At 31.8% G+C, this 25,421-nt stretch overlaps 3 protein-coding genes and 1 non-coding gene across 4 annotated transcripts; 1 reads left to right on the top strand and 3 right to left on the bottom strand.

Moving 5' to 3' along the window:
• The first annotated feature begins 395 nt into the window (after positions 1–395).
• On the top strand, positions 396–5,230 carry LOC129883159 (kinesin-like protein KIN-10A). Its single transcript, XM_055957753.1, has 6 exons — positions 396–1,381; positions 2,424–2,579; positions 2,660–2,767; positions 2,904–3,014; positions 3,232–4,707; positions 4,806–5,230. Exons 1-6 carry the CDS (start codon positions 701–703, stop codon positions 5,082–5,084), a joined length of 2,811 nt encoding a protein of 936 aa, XP_055813728.1. The 5' UTR covers positions 396–700; the 3' UTR covers positions 5,085–5,230.
• Positions 5,231–5,328: 98 nt separating this feature from the next.
• LOC129883160 (glycolipid transfer protein 1) lies at positions 5,329–8,393 on the bottom strand. The gene is made up of 7 exons (XM_055957755.1): positions 8,347–8,393; positions 7,487–7,618; positions 7,127–7,182; positions 6,684–6,814; positions 6,255–6,390; positions 5,990–6,121; positions 5,329–5,904 (listed from the first exon to the last, which is right to left on the bottom strand). The coding sequence occupies exons 2-7, from the start codon at positions 7,602–7,604 to the stop codon at positions 5,869–5,871; spliced, it is 609 nt and encodes a 202-aa protein (XP_055813730.1). The 5' UTR covers positions 7,605–7,618; positions 8,347–8,393; the 3' UTR covers positions 5,329–5,868.
• Positions 8,394–9,135: 742 nt separating this feature from the next.
• On the bottom strand, positions 9,136–11,310 carry LOC129881862 (uncharacterized). The gene is made up of 2 exons (XM_055955972.1): positions 10,892–11,310; positions 9,136–9,773 (listed from the first exon to the last, which is right to left on the bottom strand). The coding sequence occupies exons 1-2, from the start codon at positions 11,156–11,158 to the stop codon at positions 9,546–9,548; spliced, it is 495 nt and encodes a 164-aa protein (XP_055811947.1). The 5' UTR covers positions 11,159–11,310; the 3' UTR covers positions 9,136–9,545.
• A 595-nt stretch (positions 11,311–11,905) lies between these two features.
• On the bottom strand, positions 11,906–11,977 carry TRNAQ-UUG (transfer RNA glutamine (anticodon UUG)). Its single transcript has one exon. It is a non-coding gene; the product is annotated as a tRNA-Gln (tRNA).
• Positions 11,978–25,421: the final 13,444 nt, after the last annotated feature.

The following is a 25,421-nucleotide window of genomic DNA, read 5'->3' as shown; positions in this document are numbered from 1 at the left end:
TCAAATTTGATCAACCATTAACGAGTAATCCTAATGTAGGAGGATTTTTGCAATTGCAGATAAACAAACCAACCTTTCGTCATTAATCTCCAGCTCTTACCTCTATAAAAAAAAAAATCAAATTACTCTGTTAGTTCAAATGATGTGATTAAAGATAAAAAGATGAAAAATCTTATTTTTTCCCTCTATTTCAATTGTGTGGGACTTCGACTTCTTTTTATATAACCCTTCGTTTATTATTTAAAAAAAGTATTTTTTTTCTTTTGGAAAAGACAGAAAAGAAAAATAAAAGATAGAAATAGACTCTTTTTATTGTTTATTTATTAAATTATTAAATTTTCCGATGGTTATTTATGAAGGTGAAAAGGGAAAAGGTTAGAAAGGTAAAAAGACAAGGCTAGTTTCAAAACAAAAATTGAAACTAGCCGTTACCAATCTAAACGTTTAAACCTTTCATTTTTGAACTTTCAAAAACAAAACATCCAAAAATACTATCCATTTTTTTTTTCATTTCACTCTCAATTCTGAAAACCCATTTCTGTCCGCCCCCATTTTCCATTTTTAGCTCTACAATCTCCAAAAAAAATCAAATCTTGAATCCAATTAGTGACAGGAAAAAAACCCATTTCAAAAACTCAATCTTGGTCTGTAAAATCTTGAAATTTTCTTGAAAAATTTGATCAGTGATTTGAAATGTTCAATGGCTCCTACACCATCATCAAAGAATCATACAACTCCGACTCCGTCATCGAAATTGCACCAGACCCATGTAAATTCAAGAACCCCACAATCGAAACATCGTCTAAATTTCAACTCAGCAAAACCCTCACCAAACCCTAATTCTACAGCAATGAAAGAAGGGGGTCCACCTCCCGAGCACCCGGTTGAGGTTATTGGTCGGATTCGTGATTACCCGGATAAAAAGGAGAAACCTTTATCAGCATTACATGTAAATTCTGATTGTCGGTCATTACGTGTTAGGACTGATATAGGGTATAGGGATTTTACCCTTGATGGTGTGTCGTTATCAGAAGAAGAAGATCTTGATGAGTTTTATAAGAAATTTGTTGAGTCAAGAATTGATGGGGTGAAATTAGGGGATAAATGTACTATAATGATGTATGGACCAACTGGTGCTGGTAAGAGTCATACTATGTTTGGGAGTGTTAAACAGCCTGGAATTGTGTATAGGTCATTGAAGGATATATTGGGTGATGGAAATGAAGAAAATGATGTAAATAGTGATAAGAAGGTTGGTGTTGGCACATTTGTTCATGTTACTGTGTTGGAGATTTATAATGAAGAAATTTATGATTTGTTATCGACGACTAATAGTGGTGGAGGATTTGCTTTTGGTTGGTCCAAGGCCTGTGCTTCTAAGGTAAAAACAAATGAAGTTTTTCTTCTGGCAATTAGTTCTTTGATGCACTAGTAATATTTCATACAGAATAGTAGTAGTATCTTATCTAATATTTTGTGTATGTGTGTTGTTTTTCGATTGATATGTTTCTCGAGATTTAAGTACAACATGCTTAGTTCTGTATCATTGATTCTTCAATTCAACAAAATGAACCTTGGCATTATAGTTGTCGTTTGAGAAGAGTTTTGCTAGTTTATTCACATGAAAACTGTGTTGATTTGTATCAAGAAAAATGCTTATAATGCTCCAGTTTCTAAAAGTGATAGCTGATGTACTTGAAATTGTAGCAGCCATTACTAAGGTTTTTATTCAAGTGACATTTGCTCAATGTTGTTATCTCACATAAAATCCACTTAATGTTTCCTCCTTATTATTCTCCCACCTGACTTGGGATAGTAGTGCCCTTGTTAAATAGAAAGAGTCAGGAACTTGGAAGGAACGGAGCATAGTTCAGATCTTCTCTCGTATTGCGTAAATTTGATTTGTGCATACGTTTTACACATGACATTCCATGTATGACCATGAAAGGATAACACTAGTATTGTTCAGTAGAGATTGTATCAATGAGAACCTACATGAGGTTATAGAAGGATAAGTACCTATTCCATGTATGACCATGAAAGGATAACACTAGTATTGTTCAGTAGAGATTGTATCAATGAGAACCTACATGAGGTTATAGAAGGATAAGTACCTATACAACAAATGTCAAATGAGATCCATAAGACCTTAAACTACAGAAAAAAGAGTAATTCAGAACTTTTACATTCCCTAAAATTACTTCATACATTTGTTTTCTTCAATCCATTTGGTATATGACTATAGAAGGATGAGTATTTTTCAGTAGAGATAATCGGATCTTCTTTATCTAAAAAAATTGTTGATCTGCATGGCTAACAGATGTTTATACTTAGAAGTTAGTACCTTTAAGTCTGTTGAAAGATACTGTGCTTACTGATTTTCATGTGTGTGTACAATGTTGGTCCTGTCTTTTACCCTGCAGGTGAAGCTGGAAGTTATAGGTAAAAAGGCCAAAAATGCAACTTTTATTTCGGGGACTGAAGCTATAAAGATATCGAAAGAGATCCAAAAAGTAGAGAAGAGAAGAATAGTAAAGAGCACTTTGTGTAACGAGAGGAGCTCTCGGAGCCACTGCATGGTATATGTTTAATCACTTTTTCATGGAGATAAGTCCATTCAATTTATAGTTTCAGCAATGCATATTGTCTTCAATTGCAGATAATCCTTGACGTTCCAACAGTGGGAGGGCGACTAATGCTTGTGGACATGGCCGGTTCTGAGAATATTGAACAAGCTGGTCAAACTGGTTTGGAAGCAAAAATGCAGGTAAGAGTTCTGGATTCACTTAGCTCACTTGTATTAAGTTTATCTGATTTCCTTTTAAAGTAACTCAAAATATATGACCATCTATATGATATAATTGTGTCTTACTGGTTGGTACCTTCAAAATTAAATCTTGCAGACTGCCAAAATCAACCAGGGAAACATTGCATTGAAGAGGGTTGTTGAGTCCATAGCTAATGGTGATTCTCATGTGCCATTTCGAGATAGCAAGTTAACCATGCTATTACAGGTAAGTTTTGCATATGCTGGTGATCTATGTTGCTTTGGACTTTTCATAAATGCCAGCGGGTGCATGTCGGGTTCTCCAAAAGTTGTGTATTTTTGGAGAATCCGTGCGGGTGTGGCATCGAAAGTGAAGAGTCCGCACAACTTAGCTGGTTTTAGAATGTCAAATTGCTTTGGAAGTGTTCATTGACTGTGAAAGTTGATTCAACTATTTTGTTTAGGATTCTTTCGAGGATGACAAGTCCAAAATTCTTATGATACTATGTGCAAGTCCAGATCCTAAAGAGCTCCACAAGACTATCTCCACTCTGGAATATGGTGCCAAAGCAAAATGCATTGTCCGTGGTCCTCATACGCCATTGAAGGAGAAAGGTACAGAGGATTCTTCATCGACAGTTATCTTGGGATCAAGGATTGCTGTTATGGATCAGTTCATCTACAAGCTTCAGATGGAGAACAAGCTGAAAGAAAAAGAGCGTAATGAAGCTCAGAAAGAGCTTATGAAGAAAGAAGAAGAAATGGCTACACTAAGGGCCAAACTTGAGTTAGTACAAGGAAAGGGAACAGAGATAACGGAGGAGCAGATCAATCTTAAAGTAAATGAGCGAACTCAGATGTTGAAGAGTGAGTTGGAAAAGAAGATACAAGAATGTCAGAAAATGGCAAATGAAATTGTTGAAATGGAGAGGAAGAAGATGGAAGAAAGAATGCTCCAGCAGCAACAAGAATTTGAAATGCTCCGGAGGCGCTTGGAGGAGATGGAAGCTGAGCTTCGCCGCTCTAGGGCTGAAAGTGGATCAATGGAGGAAAATACTCTTGTGAAAAGGCTGCAGGAGATTTACTCTGAAGATGCAGGAATGGTAAAGTCTATGGATTTGGACAGATCAATTGATATGGACGCTGGAAAGCGGGATGTACTGGTCTATAAACCGGAAGGTAATACTTTCCAATCAATCTCGGGTTATCCTAACATAAGCAATTTGGGAGAAGTTGAAGATCCACTTTTCACCAATAAAGGTAGCTTGAGCACTGTATTTGAAGAGGATGAAGAAGGTGATGATGAAGGAGTTATAGAGAATCCCCCCGTTGATGAGGAGGTGCAGAAGGAGGTCATTGAGGAAAAAACAATATATTCTGGTCTGCTTGATCATGAGATGAGTTGTTTGAGACCAGATCCTGATCATTTCAGTGATTTATGCAAGGACAATGATGTTTGTATGGGTGCAGCCCCTTCTAGGAAAGCGCTTATTCAGAACATTTTCACACTCTGTGGAAATTATAGAGAGCTTTGTCAGCATAGTGTAAGCCCAGTGCCAGCACAGAAGAATTTGGAAGATACTGATTCTTCAGTACCTACAGTTAAGACAATTGGAGAGGATTATGCATCTGTGCTTTCTGCAGAAGGTTTGTCCAGTGATCTTTTGCCATTATGCAATCCTGAGACCATTAAAAAGTCACCAGTTAATCATACAAGAATGTTTAAGAGATCTTGTGAAAAAGAAAATGATTCAAAGGAAAACTTCAACCCTACTTGTGGCAATCTGGAAGTCAATGTGAAATGGGAAGCTGCATCAAAAGAAAATCCTGGTGTAGCAACCACGGTAAAGGTTGGCAAAGATTCATCCTTAGCTGATCTGCGCAAACTGATTGAGATACACCTCTGTGCTGACAGTCCATTCACTTTCCTTGCAATAGGGGTATGTTTATACTTAACCAGCTTTAGAAAAATGTTTATACTCACTTCTATTGTTGTGCCAGTTTTTTGATATGAAACTATTAATTTTTCTGTAATTAGGATCCTTCTGGTGCCTCGATGCCTAAAGAACAGGAGGTAGTCACACCAGTGAGTAAGCTTCCAAAATGCAACTTCTCACATGGTCACGTAGCTTATTTACGCCCAGTGAAGGGAACACAACGGTTCAATCACTTGCCATTTACTCCACTGGAAAATAAGCTTCCATTAACTCCAAAGTCACATATCAAAGAAGTAGGTACTGGACTTTCTCCCAAAGTAGAAGAACATCTGAGTAGAACACCTTTTGCAACTGTCAAAAGATATCTTAATGAATGTTAGTTGATATGATCGTATGAGTTTTGTGTGAATCATGTATGTAATCACGTGACCATTATGATATTTTGCTCTTGAGTACATGACATATGTACTCATATTGGACTTACTATGTCTGATATGTTTTCAAATGCTTGGATTTCATGTCATAATTCGTACCTCCGTTCTTTTAATCTCTTACTGGGTGGCACTTCAAGAGGAGGAGGGGGAAATGGAGAAAGGAAGAACCGTATAGGATTTGGATGGCTAAAATCCAAACAACTAATGACACGAGGTTCATGTACTCAACTTAGAGATCATTGAGATAGCTGATTTTGAAGGCACATGAGACTTCAAGCATTATGTTCCAGTAAACTGAATCATTCAATGCTCACCAAAGTTAATCGATAACTTGAATTTGTCACAAGAGAGCAAAATGAGTTTGGTGATGTGCATGATATGTCGGTCTAAACTTGCAAAATGATGTTAGGTTACCGAGGAATATGAATATATCGATTGTTTAGTCTCAATTTCCAACTAGCATTCCATAAATTGAGATCAAATACGTATTCTTTCGTTACATTTTGGGTCAGTTTTCCTTCTGGTTTGAGTTTGCCTCAGCTTAATGTGTTAGTGAGTTTGACATATTTTAAAAGAATTTTGTGACAATAAAACCATACATGTGAACAGAGTTATAAGATGCTGACCAGAAAAATATTATAGAACTTTAGCTGGACGAAATGAAAATAAAAGCAACAGATGTGGTAAAAATTTTGGAGAAATATAACAATGCTGAAACTGAAGAAGTTGATCATGAAGCCTTCATACTGTCCAATCCAACACTAGTCTGCAACAAAAAATGATGCATCATTGACAAATTTAAGACAACATTAGTCTTGTCAAAAACTTGAAAAAATACATAAATGTCATACCAGAAATTTGTGGATCTGCTGAAGTATAGGTGAAAACGTCATACAGAACTTCTCCATATCACCATTAATGTCACCGTTGCCACCTATGACCTCCATGAACTTTTTCCTATCTGGAGCAAGCTTTATCGCAACCTTTAGATCACATTTAGAAACACGTTAACACGAGTTTACAGGTAGAAAAGATTAAATGTACTTACATGGCATTTTCTTTCGAAATGCTGGTGTTAAGGTCATTATTAGACAGAAAACGCAGTGAAGAAAATACCGTAAAGCTTGAACTAGCAAGCCATCCGTGCCATTTCTTCAACGTCTTGGAGTAAGAATCATTGCAAGCTTGGGACATTGACCAATCTTGATGCTGAGCTAAATTGTGAAAGAGCACGACTATGAAGTCCATGGCTCTGCAGCATTAGCAGAATGATCAATTAGTCTAATTTTTTTAAGCACATTATGCTAGCAAAGTTCGTTCATCAAATAAGCAAATGCAAGCTTGTTATGCACCAAAGCTTAGAAAAGCATCCTTGTGCACAAAGCATCCCGCGTTCATGCAGGGTCCGGGAAAGGGCCACACCCTAAGCAGGTGTTATGTAGGCAGTCACAAGAAGACAACTTTAACGTTGCTCCAAGGCTCCCCTTCTTTTATGCACCATAAATTAGTTTTTTGAAATGAGAATAAGGAAAAACAGTCGCGCACCTTGTTAACCATAGAAGACCATTGCTACAACTGGATGAAGATTTAGCTGTCTTTATCTCAACTTCTGCCTGTACAAAACTGTACAAGTAGTTGAATCTCGATGGATTATCGTTATACTTGGATTCTAACCTCTGTAAAGAAACAGGCATCGAGTAAATTCACCATTAGGACCAATGTGACATATTTATGTTTCATGTGTCGTTCAGATTGTACAATATGAGGTTGCAGCAATATCTTAAGTGCAAAGAACCCCTAGATCAATTTTACTACTCAGGATGATTGTCGTACTACTGAAACATCGATGAACACTGAATTTTGTCGAATCTGCAGAACTTTTCAAATAGAAGAATTCCGAATGATACTGTTACACATTAAATCTGCACCACAAGTCGCGATATTTTTGTACTATTCAAACAGAAGAAACAATGAAATGACTAACTCACAGCTATATTTCCGCTGATATCAGATTTAACCACAGTCATAGCAGCTCCAAATTTATCTGGCATCAGTGTAGCAAATGAATTCGATTCGTTACACAACTTAAAATAACACAAATACAACTATATACAACAACATACCCAGTGTAATCTCCTACATGAGGTTTCCTTATCCCTAACTCGTAGAGATAGAGAGGTTATTTCTGATAGATGATTCAATGAATATAATCAATAGAAGCCTATCGGATGAGTATACTTTCAGATGTAACACAGACAAATAAATCATTTTCATCATGGCATTCAAGGAAATAGCATTGCATCAATTTTTGAGTAAAATTCAGGACGATTTTAGAGAAAAGATTGAACCTAGAATTGGCAATACAAGTTTGCAAACTTCCAAGAAAGGCTTAGTCATTAGCTCTCCATGTTCAGACTTGACATGCTTCATTCCTTCCAAAGCAGGGGAAAATACTGTTCCCTCCATATTTGCCTATTTTGCTGCACATAAAAGCACAAATCTTACCATCATTTACTATTAAAAATACAGATTAAAAAAGGGGTAGCAAGTTAGATTGTAAAATTATGTCAGGTTATGTTGTTCGGACTCGTGTCAGATCCTCCATAAATGTATTACTTTTGAATGATCCAACATGCACATACCATAATCTCGAACCATTATGATCCCCTACAATCCACATTTTTTTGTTGTTATTGATAATGGTGGTTCACAAGCCACCTTCCGTGCACTTTAACTATTCTATCGCATACTTGCTATCTCTCACCAAACACGGATATCATATTACTTTGCCCATCACAATAGACAATGAGAAAACATCGTCTCACATTCTTTCTTTTTAGGATTTTAACCGTCCTTCAATTTTCACCTACTTTATTGACCCCTAAGTCACAGCCTCCGATCCACATCTTATGGGTTCAAGGAGACTCTGCCAAGAAATTTAATACAACTACTACAATCTTGGCTTCTTTTTTTTTTTTGTTCCAATAGAGAGAAAAATCTACGATTAGCTTAAGGGGAAATTTCCAAACGAATAATTTCAACTAGATCTCCCAATTTTTGACTTAGTTGATCCTGATTCGATATTAAAAGTATTAAATAATGATTCTTCGCCAATAACCAAATATTTTTATCTATAAATTCCGACAGATGAAAAATCAGATTAAGAAAAAAAACATCTGATGATAGATAAATAAATAGAAAATAGAACCTGGAAATTAAATGTCTAGATGTGGAACAGTAAGATTTGCAGGTCAGATGATTTGGTGTGTATTCTTTTTTTTTTCCAATTACATATCTTTTTTTATGAGAAGTAAAATATAATTATTATTTTTTTAGAATTAATTGTTAGTACATTTGTGAAATTAAGAGAGGAGAGAATGGAGTTTAACGGATTTTCAAATTAGCCGCTGCTTTTACGATATGTGCGGAAATTAAAGGGTCATTTTCCTCTTGGTATTGTTTTTACGCTCAATTTTGGTTCTCTGTATTTATTTATTTTCGAAAAAAATAGCTTGGATGATCAGTTTTTGGTATGCTTATTAAAAAATTTAGTCGTTCAAAATGTAAGTATGAAATATTCACTTTTTAATACGAAAAATGCTATTTGAATAAAATACTCTAAGCTAAAACAATAGATGACATGTGCTAGAGTTTGAAAATTTGACAAGTGAAGCTTCAATATAATGTGCGAGAGTTCGATAATTTGCTAGAGTTTAGTTTGAAGTTCCATGAAGGATTCGTGGAATTCAAACATTTATTATTCGAGCTTCAAGAATGATTTCTGGAGTTTAAACTTTCACAATTTAAGTGTGTGAGAGTTTCAAACTCCATGAGCACATTCATATAGTTCAAACCATATAACCTTTCTCGGAGGACGATTCATGAAGTTCAACGATAAATATTATTTGTGAATTACGTAAAATTTAAATTAATGATGACATAAAGTAAATTTTATTTAAACACCGTAAAACTCCTTATACCAAGGGGATAATTCATATAAAATCAAAAAAAAAATATTTTACTTTATAATTCATATCTATTTTATCCATCAAAATAAATTCAACTAAACCTCGTTGCCTCTGTCATTGGAGATTGGACAAGGTCAAGGTCCCATTGTTTCACCAATAACAAAAGTTAAATATCTTTCTAATTATTTCTTCCTCATAAACGGTAATGCCACACCTATTTAGTCGATTTCAACTTGCTTAAAGTTAAAGCTAAGTCAAAAGTTTAATAGTAAGTGTATATTTTTTTTTAATTTTTAGTCTCACCAAAATGATCTTTTCTTTTCCTTCACCATCAAACAAAAAAAACTTATCAATTCTCATCATGATACACACTGAGTAAAACAACAGCAACAATAATAATTATTATGTTTTGAAGTCGACTATATGAATTCTCGTTTCGTCAAAAGACTTTGGGTTCAGGATATTTGATAGAGTTCTTGAGAATCTTCTTAGCAGCAGCATCACCAAGATCAATGCCACAAATATCAGCCAATCTAATGAGATAAAGCAAAACATCAGATAACTCTTCTCCAAGATGCTCTTTATCTGATTCCTCCCAATTTGGTAACCCTTTATCCACTTCTCCTCTCCATTGGAATATCTCTGATAACTCCCCTACTTCACCTACCTGAATTTTCAATTGGACAACAAAAAAGATATTATATGATTTTCATCGTTATGATATTTGATTAAGTATATTTAATCTCCAATCAATTAGAGTCTGTGTTTATAATTAATTTCTTAATTGATAAATGTGGTATCTGAATCAGCTTGTGTGCATCTTGACTAATTACATGAGGTACTTGGAATATCTCATTATGTCCACCAAAGTTTGGAGAGACAAGAAGAAATCACATATTGTTTTTGCCTATCTTTATTGACCTCTAGACCACACTCTAGAGGTGCAAATGAACGCATCCAAAAGGATCAAGGGATTATGAAATATGGTATATTTGGACTATCTTTAGAGCTATATTATCGTATAAGTAACAATATAAATTTAACATAATTCGTGGGTAATCAAATAGTGAAAGGGTTGACAAGTATGATAATTTTATGAATATTTATAATTAAAGGGATTCAAAATGCATATATTTTTTTTCTCTTTCATGAATCTTTGAACAAGTGGAGAGATATGCATTTTCTAATTGTGTGCACAACATTGCCAAGTAGTACATGCCAAGATGCAATAGGAATCAAGAAACATCGTGTAATTGTCTAGTGGTACCAACTACCATTTTTCATACACATGCTATGTGGCTTTCTCATCACCTAGTGTGTGCCTGGTAAGTTACTTTTTGATATTTGATTGGACAAAATGTTTGGAAAATATTTTTTCTAGGAAAATAATTCATTAATAATGAGAAAAATGATTTTTTAATTTATTAAAAGTAGGAAAAATAATAAATTCATAAAAGGGTAATATGTTCAGTTTTAAGAAATTCATAGAGAACATACATCAAGAGATTTGAATCTGCTTCTCCTTGACAATAAAAACTCACAAATAACCATTTTTCAACCTTTGAAATTAAAAAACAGTCACCGTCATAGAGTGCAAATTTCAAGGGTGAAACTCAAGGACACTATCATAAAGTTTCATTTGTAAAATTTGAAACTCCGTGAAAGTGACTATTTTTCTAATATATCACCTAAAAGTAGGTAGTGAAAGTTATTTCTATCATATTCTAGTTTGATCATATTGAAGGCAATTAAAGGTAGAAAATTGATTGTAAAAGAATTAATTACCATGGCAAGTAGCAAATTCCTAGGGCTGTGATACTTTTCCCAATTTCTAACCTTAGCAAAATCTTCAAGTTGCTTAGAGAGATCTTTGAGACTAATATCCATTGATCTATCTTGATCTCTTTCATGTTCCATATTGTCTAAGTAAATATGAGATTTGTTGCTTGCAAAGAGACCAAAGGCTCTTGTCTTGGATTTTAAAGGAGAAAATTTGTTGACATTAGCAAAAGGAGGAATATTATAACCATAAAAGTGAATTAATGATAACATAGTAATAATTCTTGGAAGAGGAAGAAGCTTCAAAGAGGGCAAAATTCTTGGAGCATACTAGCCTCAAATACTGGTTATTTATGATGTAATGATTCTTTGTTCCATCTCATCTATGAAAAGAATATTATATTCCAATTTTCTTAGGTAGGTTTTTTTGTGAAAGGACATTGCAAATTGAGCAGGTGAGATGACACCTTTTTGTGCAAATTGAGCATGCTTTGAATTTAAAACACTTCTTTTTTCTGTTTTCATTACACACCATTAGATGGTTTAGAACTTTATTAGATTTATTTAATATTGTTGAGTAGAACGGGCCGCGAAACTAAAATTTAGAATTTATGAGTTCTATAATTAAAAAAAATAGCTTATTGAGTTCTTAATTAATTGTTTATACATATTAAATTGATTTTAAAATAAAAATACATAATTTGAATTAAAATTATTGAATTCTATCAACTCCATATTATTAAAGGGATGATGGGTAGAGCAAAGTCCAACCATTGGATTTGTCTAGTGTTTTAGACCATTCATTTGCTGATATTAGTCTTTTAATTTAACTTGATTAGTCTTTTCACTTTAAACAACAAGGAAATACAAAACATGGATCACCAAGTGTCAAAATAACAAATTGGGAGCGTCACCTCCGAATGTGTCCTGCAGTATGATTCGAATTTAGTCGGAGCTCCAATGCGGACTTTAAATACCAAATGAGAAACCAAAAAAAATACATATTGGACTAACCAAAAAAGGTCCTACCGGGAGTCGAACCCAGGTCGCTGGATTCAAAGTCCAGAGTGCTAACCACTACACCATAGAACCTGATATATTTAACAATCTTCCTCAATATTATTTATTAAAATATTTTTTATTGAAATATTTGTGTTTTATTTTTATATTTATTTTATACTAATAATAATACACAAAAATGACGCTTTCTTTAACATATATAGCACATTCAGTCTTCTTCATTCAAAACTAAATGATGTTCGTATTAGTAATTTATGAGGCACATATAGTGTTGCAATATCAGATTCATCTAAGGGGTGAAGCATAAATATGTGTGCAAAGTTTCTAAAATTGATATGAATAGTAGGTCTAAACACATACTTTCAAAAATACAATGAATTTACCGTTAAAAAATTAATAAATTAACACAGAGAATTTAAATTATGAATTTGCCTCCATTGATATATATACATTAACATTTCAAGTAGCTACTCCTTTTTCCATAACTTAAAGAAAAAGTTCTAATGTGCATGGAAAAAGTAAAAACGATTACATCAATTTAAGTTTTTTTTATTGCATTTTTTTTAAAGTGAGGATTTATCTGAAATAACTTATCTATTTTTGCGAGATATGAGTAAAATCTACGTATACTCTATCATTTTCATATCCTACTCATAAAACTACGCTGAATATGTACCTTTCGTCTCTCTTTGTTTATGGAATACCAAAAAACATTATCATTTCTAATTTGGAATATTTTAATCTTATCTAAGCATATATATTCAGTTTTGACATTCTTCTTATCAATCAAATGAAAATGCTAATGCAGTAAAAAAATTCTTTAAGATTTCTCAATTATTCTTTGCATCTAATATTTTCCTTAGATAACATATACAATTATTTATGTACTTAAAATAGAAGAAAGAACATGAAAATTTTTACAATGGAATTGTTCCTTTTTGCTTATTTTATAGTAGTATATGTTAAGTGTTAACTGATTCTACATTCCATCATAATCAATGTAATACACTAATTGCTAGCACCTACATAGAATCCTTTTGTTAGTTTATGAAATATAATATTATTATATTATATATATAAAGCTTCCTTTTCCTTTTCCTTTACTTTCCAAAAAGTACTTTCCATATTATGTATGTATGTAATTTTTAATTACTAAAAGTAATAACTTAAAGTAGAATCCACTCTAATTATAAAGGTGGATTTTAATTACATATGATCTTTATTACCTGAAAATTTCTTGCCAGGATATGGGAAAATTCAAAGTAATATTTTTTCCTTTTCAATTATTTATGTGGTAGTGCTTGACAAGTTATGGAGTTTTATATATAAGAGGTCTTTTAAAATTTTCATTTAAAATAATTTTTATATGACTATAAATCATGTCATTAAGAATGTGTTTTTGATATGAGAAAGTTTTTCATAAAAAATAAGTGATTCTTATTACTTTTTCTTGTATTAGTAAAACATATTGTCTCAAAAATATTTATATATAATTTAAGAAAACAATATGAGGGAGGGGTCAGATGGGGGTGGTAGGGATGGTCGGATATTGAAGGCCAATTAAAACCTACCTAGTCTCCTAGTGACATGGTCTAACCAATGTGGAATTCGATGCGTCAACTAAACAAAGTTCTTTCTCGAGATCAACTTGAAATATTGGGATATCGATTGACTTCCTTAGAGTGGAAATCTATAAATTAACTTGGAAAAGAGCAAAGAACTTGAAAAGAAAGATAAGCAAAGAATGAACCTATATATAACAATTGGATTATAATAAAAGGGAATCCGAGATATAATCCTTTAAAATTCCGTAAAGATGATCAATCTTAAACAAGTCGAATGAAGTCAGTAATATGCTAAAAAATATAAAAGAGCAATATAAGAAATATAAGTTAGACTCATATCACGAATTCAAACTTTATCACATAACTCAAAATTCTATTATTAATAAAACATTCTTACTTCATCATATTCTTATTACAAAACACTGAATAAATATTAACAAAAACAACCAACAACATGTAAACTTCACTTATTATTCCCCTTCCCTTCAATAATTCAAATCTCATAGTAATTAATTAACTAATACTAAGGGGACCATTTGAATTCCAAAACTTGTTTGCCTTGAAGTTTGAGATACAATCCATCATTCTTTGCATGCCATTCACATATATTATTTGCACATCTTTTAGAATCTCTATGATTATCAAAAAGAACAAATGTACCATGTAATAACCCTTTTGATGTTTGAGCACTCAAAGCACATGTAGCAATTGCTTCTTGTTTTGGATCACCAAAATTCACTGGTAAAGACCCTTTAGTTCCTTGTGGAATTGGGAAACTTCCATCATCAAAACCCATAATTATACAATGAGCTCCTAAATTACCTCTTAATTCATTGTTGATTACTATGTTGAATTGTATACAATGAACCAAAGAACATGAATAATATATACTCAAAACAAGAAAAATTATTGGCAAATTGAATTGTGAAGACTTCATTTTTCTTTCCTCCTCCTTGGTATTTTTTGTTTTGGTTGATATAGGATATAGTCTTTATATAGTACTATAATATAAAATTTTATGGGAACAAATTAAACTCTAGAGTATCATGTTAATAATATGTAAATGTAGTAATGTTCTCTTAAATTACTAATTATGAAAAGATTAGGATATGATTCATGTATAAAGTGACAATGGATTAAATGTTATTTAAGATCCTTCCTCCTATTATCTTTTTAATTTTAACTTGTCAATCTCTTTATAATTATCCTCAATTATTCAAGGAAAATGTTTTAAATCATTTTTCTCATTATATAAAAAGGGGCAGCCCGGTGCACTAAAGCTCCCGCTATGCGTGGGGTCCGGGGAAGGGCCTGACCACAAGGGTCTATTGTACGCAGCCTTGCCTTGCATTTTTCTCATTATATGGGATGTATAAAAGAAATCCATTTCGTTCCATCAAAACTTAAGGGAAATTAGTAGTTTTAAATCATTTTTTTCATTATATGGTACTTGTAACTTTTGTTTAAATATATTCAATCTTTAATTAATGAATATATGCACTTTTAATTCCTTTATTTGTGAATTTTCATAATTTGATGAATTATTAAGCAATATGTTATGTTAAATTTTAATGTTATTTTATATTTTGAGATAATATATAAATTATGCTACATTAAATTTCCAATTATACAAAGATTTTCTTGGTTATATTATGGCAAAATGATATTGGAGTAAATGTTAAAGATTCTCATCATTTTCACCTGCTCATTGTTATGTTGATTTCATTTATATAATATTTAGTCAAAGTTGAATGACTTTCTAGTTATAAAAAAACTTGTTTAGTGACTTATTGTGATCATTAGGCAAAGTTGAATGATTTTTTTTGCATAAAAAAATAGTTTAATTTTGTTATATTTTAACAAAATTGAGTGATTTGTATTATAAAAAATAGTATAGTAATTTTAGTCTAATAAATAAAAGCTAAGTGGTCATATGTGAAACTAATTTTTTTGTTTTATTTTCATTTTTTTTTTAAAAAAATAATCCCCTAGGTTTCCAACTTAATATGCCAATCTTTTTACAACAATTCCTTATTATAAAAGACATTCTATGTCAATGCACAAATATTTATTTTTAAACTTCTTTTTTGGCAGTACCAATTAGGGGTGTTCATGGAATGGAGTCGATTTTTGGTTAAATCATAATCAAATTATTTTAATAGATATTTTAATTATTCAAATCAAACTAAATATTATACATATTGATTGGTTTGATTCAGTGTTTAAAAAATATAATAATACAAAATTAAATATAATACATATTTATCTTGCTTATTTTTACTATATTTGAAAAAAAAAATATTCATGATCAGGTGTAATCCCCTTCCTATTTTCTCTTCTCATGCTCTCAATTTTTTTTCTTTTTCTTTTTAAATTTTTTTAAATCATTTACTATCCTTTCATTATACTGGCTACAATTTTGGATTGTGAAAAAATATCTTGAGATCAATAGGATTTAATTAGGTGAATAAAGTTTATCAAAAATATTTTAAGGAAAAGCTTAGATAAGAATGTTGGAGCTGTATTTTTACATAAACTGATTTTGGTTCACTTTTTTTTAAAAGAAAAAAAGGGAGGCGGGGGGTGGGGGTTGGCTTACGGATAAAAGTCCATCAGTGTATTGGAGATAAAATTAATGGTAAAAATAAAAAAATTGGTCAAAATCATACAAAATATTTAAATCTATTTATAAAAATTAATACATTGCATATATATATAATTATAAAATTGTTTTATGTAATTTATCAATTTGATTTCATATTTGTTTCTTCAGTTCGTTTTTATTAAACTCAAACTAAATCAAATATTATTTATTTTTAAAAATTTAAAACAAACCCAAAACTAGTATTAATCTATTCAATCGATATGATTTGATTTTAAATTTGGATCAATTTTTTTTTCAAATCATAAACACCTTAGCCATTTTCATCTATTAATCGTACTATCTATTGTTATAAAACATAAGAAAAATTATCATTTAATTCCTAGTGGATCAAAAATCAAGTCACAATTTGCGTTGGAATTAATCAAATCAAAAAAAAAAAATTACATTTATGCTTCACTAATTATAGTTTGGTAATAGCATAATTAGAATTTCACTATATTCTCAACTCAAGCAAGCTATTGGTTGCAAAAGCATACATCTCAACTTCCACAAGCCTTGATCCCACCACGGGACACGAATTTTTGAATTTAAAGGTATTTATTAATTTGAACGAACATAAATTGAAAGTAATGATGAATGTATCATTCAAATCAATCATGTCACATAAGGTCAAACTCTCCAATTGAGGACTCATAACTTTGATTTTACTCAATTCTTTACATAAACAAAGAGATAAGAATTTAGACACGGAATGTTGAGCAAACCACTTGAAGAACACCATCGAGAATGTTTGTAGAATCTATATTGAGGACTTGTAGGTTAGTAGAAGCAAAAAAACCAATTTCAATGTTGATAATAATGATGAACTACACAAGTGAAACTCGAGCAAATTTTGAGCTTTTCTTTCTATTTTATGTCAATAAACATAAAATAGAAAGAAAAGCTTAGACAATAAACATAAAACATAAATAAAAGCTCAAAATTTTCTCGAGTTTCAATTGTGTAGTCATAATTATTATAAACACCCAAAATTGATTTGTCCGCTAGCTTCTACAAGACCTCAATATAAATGCTACAAACATTCTCGACGGGTTTCTTCAAGAGGTTTTCTCAGCATTTCCTTGTCTAAAATCCTTATCTCTTCATTTATGTAAAGGATTGAATAAAATCAAAGTTACTGATCCTCAATTGGAGAGTTTGACCTTAAATGACATCGTTGAATTGGATAATGCTTTCATTGTTACTCCCAATTTATATTTGTTCAGACTAATAAATACCTTTAAATTCTGAAACTTGTATCACATGGTGGAATCAAGGCTAATGGAAGTTGAGATGTATGCCCGTGCAACCAATAGCTACTAATTAATTGTTGATTAATACAATGAATTATATAGAATGAACCAAAGAACATTAATAATATATAGTCAAAAGAAGAAAAATTATGGGTAAATTGAATTGTGAAGACTTCATTTTTTTTCTCCTCCTTGTTTTTTTGGCTATAGGATATATGTCCTATATGAGTGAAGTATTAGTCTTTATATAGTACTATAATATAAAATTTAAGGAAACAAAATCTAGCATTTGCATGCTAATATGTAAATATAATTATGTTCTCTTAAATTAATTACCAATTATGAAAATATTAGGATATGATTCATGTACCCCTAATAAATGCTCAACTATTATGAAAAAATGATAATGGATTAAATATTATTTAATATCCTCCTTCCTCGTTTATTTTTATCTTTTAGTACTTGTCAATCTCTTTATATATATAGTTATTCTCAATTATTCAAGGAAAATATTTTAAATTATTTTTTCTCAATGATTATATGGAATGTATAATAGAAACTCCTTTCGTTCCGTCAAAATTCAAAACTTAAGAAAAATTAGCACTTTTAATCTCTTAAATATCGATAAATGGAGGTCTTTGTAATATTATATATATATATATATATATATATATGCACATTTGATTAATTACTTTGATTCTGAATTTTAATAAATTTAATGAATTATTAAGCATTACATCGCTCGGTCAGTATGAAATATTAAATTTTAATGTTATTCTATATTCAGGGATAATACGTAAATATAATTATAGAGATTTTCTTACTCAACTATTATGGCAAAGTGATATTTCAGTGTCAAAGATTCCCATCATTTTAACCTCCTCACCGTTCTTAATAATCAATTCGATGTATTTTTTGTTATGTTGATTTAATTTTATATAAAATTTAGTCAAAATCGAATGACTTTTAGTTTTTTTTTAAGAAAATCTTGTTTAGTGATTTGTTGTGATTATTAAGCAAAGTTGAAAATGCCAAAAATATTTTCTCATAATTTGGGAAATTAATAAATTTATCTTTCGTTCCATCACAACTAATATATACTGGAACAAAAATTATATAGTGATAGGATTTTTGGTCTTGACTATAAACACACATTTTAGTTGATTAAAGGTCAAACACACTTAATTAAATCCAGAACTTATCAATATAGTTGAGGAACCAAAAGGACAATTATTCCATAATCCCCCTCTCTATAATCACACATTTTAGTTGATTGATGGTCATACACACTAATAAAAAATATTACAAGGAATAAAATTTATGTTAAGTGATCAAAAGTACAATTATTCCAAAGTTCCCAATCTCCATTACCCCATACATTATAAAGATCTCTAGACAAATTTATTGTTTACTTTTCTTACTCATATATATATATAGCTAATTATTTGGGGGATGATTGGGGGTTGTGATTTAAAATATGAAATAGATAGTACAAATACATATAGTTTAATTTTTTTTTATTGAAAGAGTTCGAATGAATCTATTTGCTTCCCGTATCTTTGTTGTAGGGTGTAAAAATACATCAATGTATTTTATAAGTAATAAAATTTGTTCACATTCGATATTTATATCAAGTACCGATAAATATGTGTTGATGTTTTAAGTTTTGTTGGAGATACATTGTGCAAGAAGCACCCGTGGTCTAGCGGTAGAATTGTACTCTGCCACGGTACAGACCCCGGTACGATTCCCATTGGTGCAATCAGAGAGCTGTGATGATTATTGCACTAATTTGTGAAGTAGGGTCTTCACTACCATTTGATATAATATAAAATGAAATCATGTGCATCTGATGGAAGCATACTAGAAAGATAATTGAAAGGGCCTTCAAAAAAGAGTGACGAAGTGATCGAGGGGCAACCTGCTTTAGTCTATATGTTGCTCGTGAGACGTCAATAATATCAGTCTTGCAATAATAAATAGTATTGGAACAAAAGGATATTGGTCCTTCAACAGCTGATCGTTTGCTAGTCGATCGAACTTGTTCTCTTGTCACGCTATTTATTCAGCGGTGGAACCACAATTTCAATAAAGAGGTCGAAATATTAAAAATACATATACAACAAGGCCAAATGAATTCCACATCTATTATATATACCTAAAAATATAATTTTACTATATATAAATGGTGTAATTTTTTGGCAAAGGAACAAACCCCTCAATGCTTGCTTGCTTGCTCCATTCCTGTTGTTACTCACTCGCTTGAGTCGGACTCAATCACCCATGCTTCCCTCTAACTTTTTATGTGTGTGTCATAAATTTGGCATCAAATGATAAGAATCTTTTCCTTTTTTTTTTCCTTTGATAATTGTTATATACAATTATCAACAGTATTAGATCAACTCCACCAACATATACAAAAAAATAACTCAGTTTTTGAATTTCTTACCTATTATTTCTCAGGAGGTCTCTTTATTTGCAAGTAAAGATTAAGGTAACTAATTTTGGGGGGAAGGGAACTTATTGTATTTCTAAAATTTTTGCAATACATAATGAACATTTATATTTACATGAAAAATAAATCTAAAGGAATTTGGTAGGGATGTGAAATGAACGGATTGGGCTAGAGATAGAATGCTTGGAGGCACACATTAGAGGCATTTGTCTTTGGTGATGGAGATAGAATTTTCATCAAGAGGTTCAAATTTTAAAGGAGTAAATATTAATCCGTTAAATTTTAGCTCGCCTTTTAATTTTCCATTTAACATTTCTTCCTAGCTATTTTACCCTATTACATCGAGCCCTAGCTACTTAAAATAAATTTGTGCTTTTTCTTCCTTTCACTTCGAAGTGTTCTACTTTTGAGAGCACTATCAATTTTGATAGTTAAATGATTTGAAGTTGAAACCTTTGAGAGCGCATCATTTTAGAATATATATAGCCATATAATTCAAATTTGACCGTACAAATATAGTGCAATTTTCTGATGAAAAAGGTTCGGATACCCTTTGGCTCCACCTAGATCCCCCTACTTGTCTCATGAATCTTATGCCTAAAAGCCTATATAAATTTTTCTAATCGGACGTAGTATTGACTTTTTAAAATTCTTTAACTGCGTACTACAATACTCACGAAAATTTTTTATTTATCATTTATCCAAATAGAAAGTTTCAGGTGAATGCAACTCAAATTTGAAGTCCTAGAAAGTAGTTGATAAGAATTAAGTATTGAAAATCATTTGTAGATGTTGTAGCTGAGATATAGATAAGCGGTTACACGTTTAAATAGAAGCATAGAAACTGATAGTAAGTCAAACTGACCAAATTATCCTTGAAATTACTAACAAAAATATAAATTTAAAAGTATTTTTCTATATAGAAAAATAAGATGAATAACAAAAATAGAATAGAGTGACAATTAATAAATTATACTTTAGGAAGAGTGTTTCAAAAATTATAAAAGATATTAGGGATAAAATCGTAAATTTATAAGGTAAAACTATCAATTAGTGGCAACCAAATTTTTGCCTGATTATGACATATAAATACTTTAGATTATAATTCAAAAATTGATATAGAATCCAACATTTTTGCGTAACATTTCAAAGCAAATTCCTTTTGCATAACAGTCTTCTCACTTCACAATCCACACTAAAAGTACTCCCCCGTTTCAATTTGTTTCTTATAATTTTTCCTTTTAATCCGCTTCAAAACGAATACCTCTTCTAACTAGAAAAAAATGCATTTATACAAGAAGATTAAAAATGCATTTTGGTTCACTCTGTAAACAACAAATTTTCGAGCCGAGAAAAATAAATAATCAAGACCGGAAAATTGGAGTAACAAAGTGTAATATTTGATTTCAAAATGTAATGCGGTTACAATCTCTATAATAATCCTCTGATTCTTCAAATAATATGAAATACGTTGAACTTGAATTTAATTTTGATTTAGAGTCAAGGGCTTGAATAGCTTGATCTTGAATCTTCGTCTTCGAATTTGGATTTGAAATATTCGTCACGAACACTTGTATGGTTATGACGAACAGTAAAGATGAACAAGTAACTTGATCTTGATCTTCTTCTTCGTTCTTAATCTTGAACTTGAATTTGATTGCTTGAACTTTGTAGCTTTGTAGAGAATTTGCGGTCTTTGATCCACGAGCTCTCTTCTTGCTTCTTGTTCTTCCAAAAAAAAAACCCCTTCAGAATAATGAGGACCCCTATTTATAGTTGTACGGAGTGGTATGAGGGTGTGATTTGATTGGTTGGTTTGAACTGACCAATCAGATTTCTTTGTTGAAGAGTTTTAATTTGATTGGTCAGAACATGTCACATGGACACGTGGCATTATTTTAGTGGCTCATTTAATTTGACTTAGATTGCCACATAACTCTGACATGTGGCATGATTTTAGTGGCTTATTTAATTTGACCTGGATTGCCACCTAACTTTGACATGTGGCATGATTTTAGTGGCTTATTTAATTTGACTTGGATTGCCACCTAACTTTGGCACATGACATAATTCTAGTGGCTTATTTAATTTTGACTTGGATTGCCACCTAACTTTGACATGTGACATGATTTTGGGCCTCTAAGATGAGATGATATTAGGCTTAACAAAGTGGAGTCATCTTTATAGCCCAAATCAATGGATTTAGGTTTTTAATTAAATCCACATTTATTGGGCTTAAATAATCGACCCAATTTTATTAATCCAAAATATTTATTTGGACTAATATATCTTGAATTTAATATAAATTGAACCATTCTACAAATTTATATTTAATAAATTGTAAATGATTACAAATGCCCCCTGCTTCAAGTCTTGTCGAGATATTTTATCTTTTGAAGACTAGGCTTGAAGTATTACTTGTAGGATAATGACATGCCATTTATTTTGAGATGTACCGTGAATTCATACTATATTGATGCACATCTTCATCACTGTTGGAGTAGGAATGTAGCAAATTAGTTATATCCAATGAGGAGTAGAAAAGAGAAGAAAGAAAAAAAAATGATTTTTTTTTTCACGTTTTTTTTTTTTTCTTTTTTTTTTTTTCTTTTTTTTTGTTTGTTTGTTTGTTTGTTTGTGCCTTTTTTTTTGGGGGGGTGGTGGTGTTTACTTGTCATGCAAGATTCCACCACTAATTGGAATCCGATTAGGAGTCAATTTTGTAGAAGCCTAATTCAAGTTTGAATCTAATTATAATAGGTGCTAATAAACCTCTATAAATAGATGTCTGATCTTCATTGTTTTGCAGCAATGTGGCTTGATGATCAGCGCCGTGATACTTTCTTCTTTCTTTTCTTTGATTTTCAACAACCTTTTCCTCATCTTGACATGTTTGTTGTAGAAAATTCATATCTTATCGTAGATACGTAAGAATCATGAACAGTGTGATTTTCTAGAAACTAGACTTCTCAATTTACAACATATCCAAAATTGAGAATTTAATACTTTCATGACCGTTCTAGATAATTTATTTATTTATTTTTTTCACGTTTTTTTTTTTTTTTTTTTTTTGCAAATGCCTACCCTTTAGTCTGTTTTCCAAATCCAATTAGAATTCTGAAAGGACACACTCCTTTTAGAATATGGATAGCCCAATTTTTTACAATTTCACATCCAATTAGGATTTGAAGAGAACAAATTTGTATCATTTTACTAGAGTTCTACCCAAAAAGTAATTACAATTACTTTAGAAAAAGGACTCTCTCACCATCACTACTTGTCTATAAATAGACTCTCTCCTTCTATTTATTTTCATCATTGGTATTGATGGTTTTGATACTCCTTTTTGCATATCCTCTTGAGTTCATCAACATATGAGGTACATTTATATATATATATATATATATATATATATTATTTTTATTATTTCATTTTTTTTTTAATTTTTTTTTTGCAAATGAAAATATTACTTCATATGCAATAAACTTTTATTCTATTGGTCCAAGTCAAAGACTTTACACCGTCTGAGACAAAGACTTTACATGATTTGTGGGAAAGAAAAGGCATTCCATAGTCCGAGCTAAAGACTTTACACCGTCTAAGGCAAAGACTTTACATGAATTGTGGGAAAGAAAAGGCATTCCATAGTCCGAGCTAAAGACTTTACACCGTCTAAGGCAAAGACTTTACATGATTTGTGGCGAAGAAAAGGCATTCCATAGTCTGCGCTAAAGACTTTACACCGTCTAAGGCAAAGACTTTACATGATTTGTGGCAAAGACTTTACACCGTCTGAGTCAGAGGCATTCCATAGTCTGAGCTAAGGACTTTACACCGTCTAAGGCAAAGACTTTACATGATTTGTGGCAAAGACTTTACACCGTCTGAGTCAGAGGCTTTACATAGTCCGAGCTAAAGACTTTACACCGTCTGAGGCAAAGACTTTACATGATTTGTGGGAAAAGACATTTCATAGTCTGAGCTAAAGACTTTACACCGTCTAAGGCAAAGACTTTACATGATTTGTGGCAAAGACTTTACACCGTCTGAGTCAGAGGCATTCCATAGTCTGAGCTAAAGACTTTACACCGTCTAAGGCAAAGACTTTACATGATTTGTGGCAAAGAAAAGGCATTCCATAGTCTGAGCTAAAGACTTTACACCGTCTAAGGCAAAGACTTTACATGATTTGTGGCAAAGACTTTACACCATCTGAGTCAGTGGCATTCCATAGTCCGAGCTAAAGACTTTACACCGTCTAAGGCAAAGACTTTACATGATTTATGACAAAGACTTTACACCGTCTGAGTCAGAGGCATTTCATAGTCCAAGCTAAAGACTTTACACCGTCTAAGGCAAAGACTTTACATGATTTGTGGCAAAGACTTTACATCGTCTGAGTCAGAGGCATTCCATAGTCCGAGCTAAAGACTTTACACCGTCTAAGGCAAAGACTTTACATGATTTATGGCAAAGACTTTACACCGTCTGAGTCAGAGGCATTCCATAGTCCAAGCTAAAGACTTTACACCGTCTGAGGCAAAGACTTTACATGATTTGTGGCAAAGAAAAGGCATTCCATAGTCTGAGCTAAAGACTTTACACCGTCTAAGGCAAAGACTTTACACCGTCTGAGTCAGAGGCATTCCATAGTCCAAGCTAAAGACTTTACACCGTCTAAGGCAAAGACTTTACATGATTTGTGGCAAAGACTTTACACCGTCTGAGTCAGAGGCATTTCATAGTCCAAGCTAAAGACTTTACACCGTCTAAGGCAAAGACTTTACATGATTTGTGGCAAAAACTTTACACCGTCTGAGTCAGACATAGGTTTTGCTCAAAGAATATAATAGTTCATTATTGAGATTCATTACCATGATTATTGAATTACTAATTTAAGCGCTAACACTTCTTTTTTTCTTTTTACAGATTGAATCATGGTTTACCCTAGAGATTTGACTCTCTCTTCTTCAGAGTTGCGATACCTTTTGTGTTTCGATAGTACAAGAGATATATCATTGTATGAGAGCACCAAATCTAGGAGAGGTTCAATTTATCAGAAACCAAACTTCTTATCATATCCAAAATTTATAGTTTAAGTCTGGCAGGATAGTTCTAAGCAAACTTCAAAAATGAATTTCACATACAGAAAAGTTAATAGATTCACATTCGCATGAAGAAAATATTCATATCTTAGCATAGAGAATCCAAAAAACTACAACATGTACAATAATCACAGCTAATAGCTTTAGGATTTGTACGAATATTTCTTTGAAGTCAATTCAAATTTTGTCTTGATTGGCCCTCTTTAATTCACATGTCATATACGACAATATACAAGAACTTTGTGATGCTCAAATAACAGTGTGCCCCATTTCTTTTGAACTTATGAGACTAAAATTTAGGATGTAACTCATGGATTATGGTGGAGAGGGTCAAGAGAGACTATGAGTTTTTTGGATACTCATGCGACTGAACTTAGAATGTAATTCTAAGCGCCTACGTACCTCAGTGAAGAGGATCAAGTCACAACGTAGTTCTGAGAGAATGATGTTTTTTTTTTTTTTTTTTTTTTTTTTCCGTCCTAACTTTTGCCTAG

This window comes from Solanum dulcamara, chromosome 3 (genome assembly GCF_947179165.1).
Source record: "Solanum dulcamara chromosome 3, daSolDulc1.2, whole genome shotgun sequence".
Lineage (NCBI taxonomy): Eukaryota > Viridiplantae > Streptophyta > Magnoliopsida > Solanales > Solanaceae > Solanum > Solanum dulcamara.
This window is presented reverse-complemented; position numbering and strand designations above follow the sequence as displayed.